This window comes from Benincasa hispida, chromosome 5, assembly GCF_009727055.1.
Source record: "Benincasa hispida cultivar B227 chromosome 5, ASM972705v1, whole genome shotgun sequence".
In the NCBI taxonomy this organism is placed as follows: domain Eukaryota; kingdom Viridiplantae; phylum Streptophyta; class Magnoliopsida; order Cucurbitales; family Cucurbitaceae; genus Benincasa; species Benincasa hispida.
Window position 1 is genome coordinate 30,300,621 of NC_052353.1, and position 5,906 is coordinate 30,306,526.

A 5,906-nucleotide genomic window follows, 5' to 3' on the forward strand; every position below is an offset into this window, starting at 1 on the left:
GCTAACACAGATGCTTACATTCTCACGGTCCTCTCTTATAAGCAACATGGACTTTGTATCTTCTAAGGTCAGAGTTTCTTTCCCTCAAATATACGAGTCAACGAAAGTCTCATAAGACGACGGCAAAGATGTCAACAGAATTAAGGCAGCATCTTCGTCATCAATCTTAACCTCTACATTACGCAGATCTAATAAAATTTTATTTAATTGATCAAAATGGTCTCATAGAGACGTACCTTCCTGTATATGTAGTTGATACAAATATTTCTTCAGAAACAACTTCTTGGTTAAAGATTTTGTCATGTAAAGACTTTCCAAATTCAACCAAAGACCAGCGGCAGTTTCTTCATCTATGACCTCGATGATGACGTCATCAGCCAAACGTAGCATGATCGTCGAATGAGCCTTCTCCTCAAGAGTCTGCCACTCTTCGTCATCCACGGCAGCCTTCTTTGACTTACCCGTCAACGGCACCCACAGCCCCTGATGCTTTAGCAGGGATCGCATCTTGATCTGCCATAAACCAAAACTGTTCCTCCCGATAAATTTTTCGATCTTTACATTCACGTCAGACATCTTCAATTGTCGAACAAATGCAGAATTTCAAAAAAATCCTAACAAGGCTTTGATACCAGTTTGTTGCGAAATCGACAATTAAAGAACACAAAAGGAACATAGAGATAGGGAAGATCGACAAACAGATATATGTGATTCACTAACAGTGTGTTAGCTACGTCCTCGAGCAGAGGGAGAACAATTATTTAAGAGAATGATTTCAAAATTACATCAAAAAATGGCGCCTCTAGGGTTAAAGAGTTTATATAGCGCACTACTCTAAACCCTAAGGTCAAAATCGTAAATAACTGCAAATAAATAAATATGTTGAATACAAAATCTCCCCTAAGGTCAAGACCCCCATACTTGGTTGTTCAAAGTGCCAGCAAACAAATTCAAGGCATTTCAACAAAATAATTGGCCTAGCCCAAACAAAAGCCCAAGTCTATAAATATCAAACACTATGATATCCTAGAGAAATGATATGTAGGAAATATTAGAGCATTTTGTAGGATTCTCTAAAAAGTATGAGAAAAATAAGTAATTATAGAGAGTAGTCTAGATAAACATTTGTAACCATTAGATCATGAATGTGTTGCAAAATCCTAGCCATAGATTTAGGGGAGTCAACTAGTATAAAAAGGAGGTATGTCTTAACATTTGTATCAAGTCAAAAAATTAGAAGTGCTCAATAATACAATTAGCCTCTTTCTCAATTCTCTCTTCAAATTTCCTCCAACCTCCAAAATTTCTTTCCAACAAAGTGGTATCAAAGCCTAAAGACTCTTTTCAAGAAGATGGCAAGCAATAGCATGGTTCCATTCCAAGTTCCTATGCTCAACAATAGCAACTATGATAGTTGGAGTATCATGATGAAGGCTCTCCGTGGCTCACAAGATGTGTGGGAGGTCATAGAGAAAGGATACATCGAATCGGAGAATAATGGTGGTCTTTCTCAAGCATAAAGGGATAGTTTGTGTGACTCAAGAAAGAGAGACAAGAAGGCTCTCTATCTATTCTATCAAGGATTAGATGATGATACTTTTGAGAAGATTTCAAAAGCAAAGATGGTGAAATAAGTATGGGAGAAGCTTCAAACATCATACAAAGGAGCAGATCCAGTTAAAAAGGCACGTCTTCAAACTCTAAGAGCTAAGTTTGAAACTTTGCATATGAAAGAAGGGGAACCCATCTCAGATTGTTTTTCTAGAGTCTTAACTATCACCAATCAACTTAAAAGAAATGGTGAAAAGATTGATGATGTTAAAATCATGGGAAAAATACTAAGATCATTAGATCCAAAGTTTGAACATATTGTCGCCATAATCGAAGAGACATAAGACTTGGAGGTCATGACCATTGAGCAACTCATGAGTTCATGTTTGTTGATTTCGTGATTCGAGCTTAGGAGTGTATTGTATAAAGTAATTGGAAAAATAAGTGTACATATGAATGATGCGTTGATGCATTTATGATGCGTTAGTGACGCGTTGATGCGTTAGTGATGTGCAACAGGATGCATGACACTCCTCCATAGACGTTCAAGTTTTCCTGAATCAGATCCAAGTAGAAATCCAACCCAGGTTCTTGGTAAGTCCAGGGTCGAACTCAGGGATTTAGATTAAAGCTAACGTAGACCTTGCGTTATAACTATTGTAGAGATATCCTAAGTGTGTGTAGAAATGAGTTATTTACACTAAGTTGTTGTGTATGTGTGCAAGAAGATACAAAAGGGTCAAGTAGAAGATAAGGGGTCGTGTGGAGAATGGAGTTTGATGCAAGTGATATGCATCGATCTAAGTTAGATGTACACAAACAAGAATATGATGCGAATGAGATGACTTGTTTATCTCTGTCTATGCGTTAGACTCTATTCGACACTTCTCAATGCGAATATCATACAATACCTATCTCTAGGATGTATGCGTCAAACACAGGATGCAATAAAACACCAGTGCGTCTATCTCTAGATGTACTGAGCGTTTCTAACTTGATGCTGGCTTACTTATTCTCGATTTAAGCTAAAGCTGCTTTTACCAATTGATTTATTTGGCTTAAGCGTTCAAACTGGAATTTTGCATGAAGTTATAGATGCATCCAACATAAACAAGAAATAAACAGTGGCAAAGTATGATAGATCAAATATGTGAATTTATAAAGAAACTGATTGTCTTTACAAAACCAATACTTAATCAAATGAGAAGATGAAAGTGATAAGTAAGATGAAATGAAAGGAATCAAGCTGCAGAGTACAATCTCTTGTCCTTTTTGGCTCAATTCTAGTCGTGTACAACCACTTGTGGAAGAATTGGAAGAATTGTCTCTCTCGAGCTCAGCTTCCTCCGCTCCTTGATCGGCAATGGTGGTGGTTCTCTTCCCTCTTATTCTTCTCGTCACCATAGCACAGCTCTACGGTTTTAAAATTATGTAATGAGCTAAAAGATCTAAGATTCTAAAAACTAAGCTAAGCTAAACTTCATCATGTAGTGGGATTTCTTCTATTTATAGGTGTCAGTCTTCTCTAACTTGATGATGGGCAGCATTAAATTCTATACCCTGGTTAGCTGCCTGACACTCAGATGCTTTTCAGACGCCACCAGCTACAGGTGCCCATACTTGCAAGTGGTGATTTAACACAAACAACCTGAATCAATGAATCTTCCTTGCATTGAATCCCTCTGACACATGCCCCATGCGTTAGACTTTGCCTGCGACACTTTTCTTAATCATGCGTTAGTCTTTTGTTGAGATCTTGCAATATCATGCGTTAGTGCCACAATATTTTAGCTCTTGGGATACAATGATAATTATAAGCTCTTGGGATACAAGGATAACGATTAGGGTGGAGATGTGGATGACCACAAGAGTACGACTGGTTTTGTGTTCTACATGGGAGATACTGCCTTCATGTGGATGTCAAAGAAGCAACCGATTGTTACTCTTCTAACATGTGAAGCAGAATATGTGGTTGCTACCTCATGTGTTTGTCATGCAATTTGGCTGAGAAATCTATTACAGGAATTGAGACTACCATAAGAGGAGCCAACCAAAATTTTCGTAGACAACAAATCAACAATTGCCTTGGCCAAGAATCCAGTCTTCCACAATCAGATTAAGCACATTGATACACGTTATCATTATATTAGAGAGTGCATCGAAAGAAAGAATGTGCAATCAGAATATGTGAAGGCTAATGATCAAATAGCTGACATCTTCAATAAGCCTCTTAAAAAAGAAGACTTCACAAGATTGAGAGAATTGTTGGGAGTAACAAAATCATGTTTAAGAAAGGGTGTTGAAATGTAAACTTGATTTTGGGTTAAAAGTAATTGGGCCTAACCTAAACAAAAGCCCAAGTTCTAGAAATATTAAACATTAGAATATTTTAGAGAAATTACATGTGGGAAATATTAGAGCATTTTGTAGGATTCTCTGGAAAGTATGAGAAGAATAAGTAATTGTAGAGAATAGTCTAGATAAACATTTGTAACCATTAGATCATGAATGTGTTGGCAAAATCCTAACCATAGATTTAGGGGTGCCAACTAGTAAAAATAGGAGGTATGTCTTAACATTTGTAACAAGTCAAAAAATTAAAGTGCTCTCAATAATACAAGTAACCTCTTTTTCAATTCTCTTCAAATTTTCTCCATCCTCCAAAATTTCTTTCCAACACTGATATGGCAGTTGAATGAATGAATGAATATATAGGTTTTGATGGAGTTGAAATCCATGGAGCTCATATGAATGAATGATCAGTTCTTAAAAGATCAAGTGAGTGACCGAACAGACGAATATGGAGGATCTCTCGAAAACCGTTGTAGATTTGCTTTAGAAGTAGTTGAAGCTGTCGTAAATGAGATCGGTGGAGACAGAGTCGGAATAAGACTATCTCCATTTGCAGATTACATAGAGTCAGAAGATTCGAATCCAAAAGCTTTAGGAATGTACATGGTGGAGAGGTTGAACAAATATGAAATTTTGTACTGCCACATGTTGGAGCCGCGGATGAAAACTACTTCGGAGAAAGTTGAGTGTCCGAACAGCCTGTTACCAATGAGAAGGGCATTCAAGGGTACATTCATAGCTGCTGGGGGTATGATAAGGAAGATGGAAACAGAGCCATTGCTGAGAATAGAGCAAATCTTATTGCTTATGGATGTTGGTTTTTGGCTGATCGACCTTTCGGCTTGATGATCGACCTTTGGGCCAGACTTGCCAAGGAGATTCGAGATAGATGCTCCTCTCAACCAATACAATACAGAAACTTTCTACATATCAGATCTAGTGGTTGGTTACACTGATTATCCTTTTTTGGAAGAGTAACAATTCTCATTGGGAGTGGCATCCATTTAGCTTTATGAAATAAGTAGTTGATCCACGTACTTTGGTGATTATCTTTTCATTCTAGATATACGACTCTTACTTTTTTTCATGTTTTGTTTTGTTCCACTGGGTTGAATGGTAGAAGCTGCACATGAACTCAATGACCATATAAATTTAAATCATAAATTAGTGTTGCAGGTATACTAAACACCTATGATCCACTTGAACGAGATGTTTTGAAGTCACTTTCTTCCATCCTTCCTCCTCTTTGGAATATTGGACCACTTCACTTGCTTGCCAACCAAATAGACGATGAAAGTCTAAGAGCAATAGGCTCAAATCTCTGGACAGAGAAATCAGAATGCATTGAGTGGTTGAAGTCAAAGGAACCCTACAACTCGGATATATTGAAATATAAAAGATAAGAGAAATACAAGATAAACCAAGTATTCGAGGTACTTGACCCTCCTAATCTTGAGATAACTCTCAAGCCCTAATTCATATGTCAAAGATTGCTACTCCTCTACTCCCCTCTCCCTCTATTTATAACGAACAATTATAACTAACTCCCTATCTAAGTCCTATTATGCCCTTAATACCCTAATAATCCCTAATACAGATCCTATCATTACTTGCCCCTAAAACACACCTTGTCTTCAAGGTGTGGATACTCGACAAAAAAAAAAAAAAAAAGTTCAGACTTTTGTCAGTTTAACTAATTTGAAAATGATCAATTTTTTTTTACCATAATATGGTAACTTAAAATTGAAATAAACTAGTATTTTAATATTAAATTCAATGATCGAAAAGTTATATTTTTTTCTTATCAAATTACATTTGGGGAATAAAAAATCATAAATTTTAAGATTTAGTTTTTATTTGGTCGCTAAGTTATTTTAAACATTTTAAATCTTTGATTCTAAGTCTTCGAGCTACTTAAATTAAACAAAAAAAAACTAAAATATTATTAAATTAAATTAAAGCTTTCGAACATATATAGTTCTACACATATAACCTAAATAAAT

At 36.3% G+C, this 5,906-nt stretch overlaps 1 protein-coding gene across 1 annotated transcript; it reads left to right on the forward strand.

The window, feature by feature from the left end:
• Window positions 1-4,302: 4,302 nt before the first annotated feature.
• On the forward strand, window positions 4,303-4,749 carry LOC120077292 (12-oxophytodienoate reductase 2-like). The gene has a single exon (XM_039031181.1). The coding sequence runs from the start codon at window positions 4,303-4,305 to the stop codon at window positions 4,747-4,749; it is 447 nt and encodes a 148-aa protein (XP_038887109.1).
• Window positions 4,750-5,906: the final 1,157 nt, after the last annotated feature.

Excerpts from the sequence above, each read along its gene's own strand:
- LOC120077292 (XM_039031181.1), top strand. The coding sequence starts at position 4,303 with ATGAATGATCAGTTCTTAAAAGATCAAGTGAGTGACCGAACAGACGAA.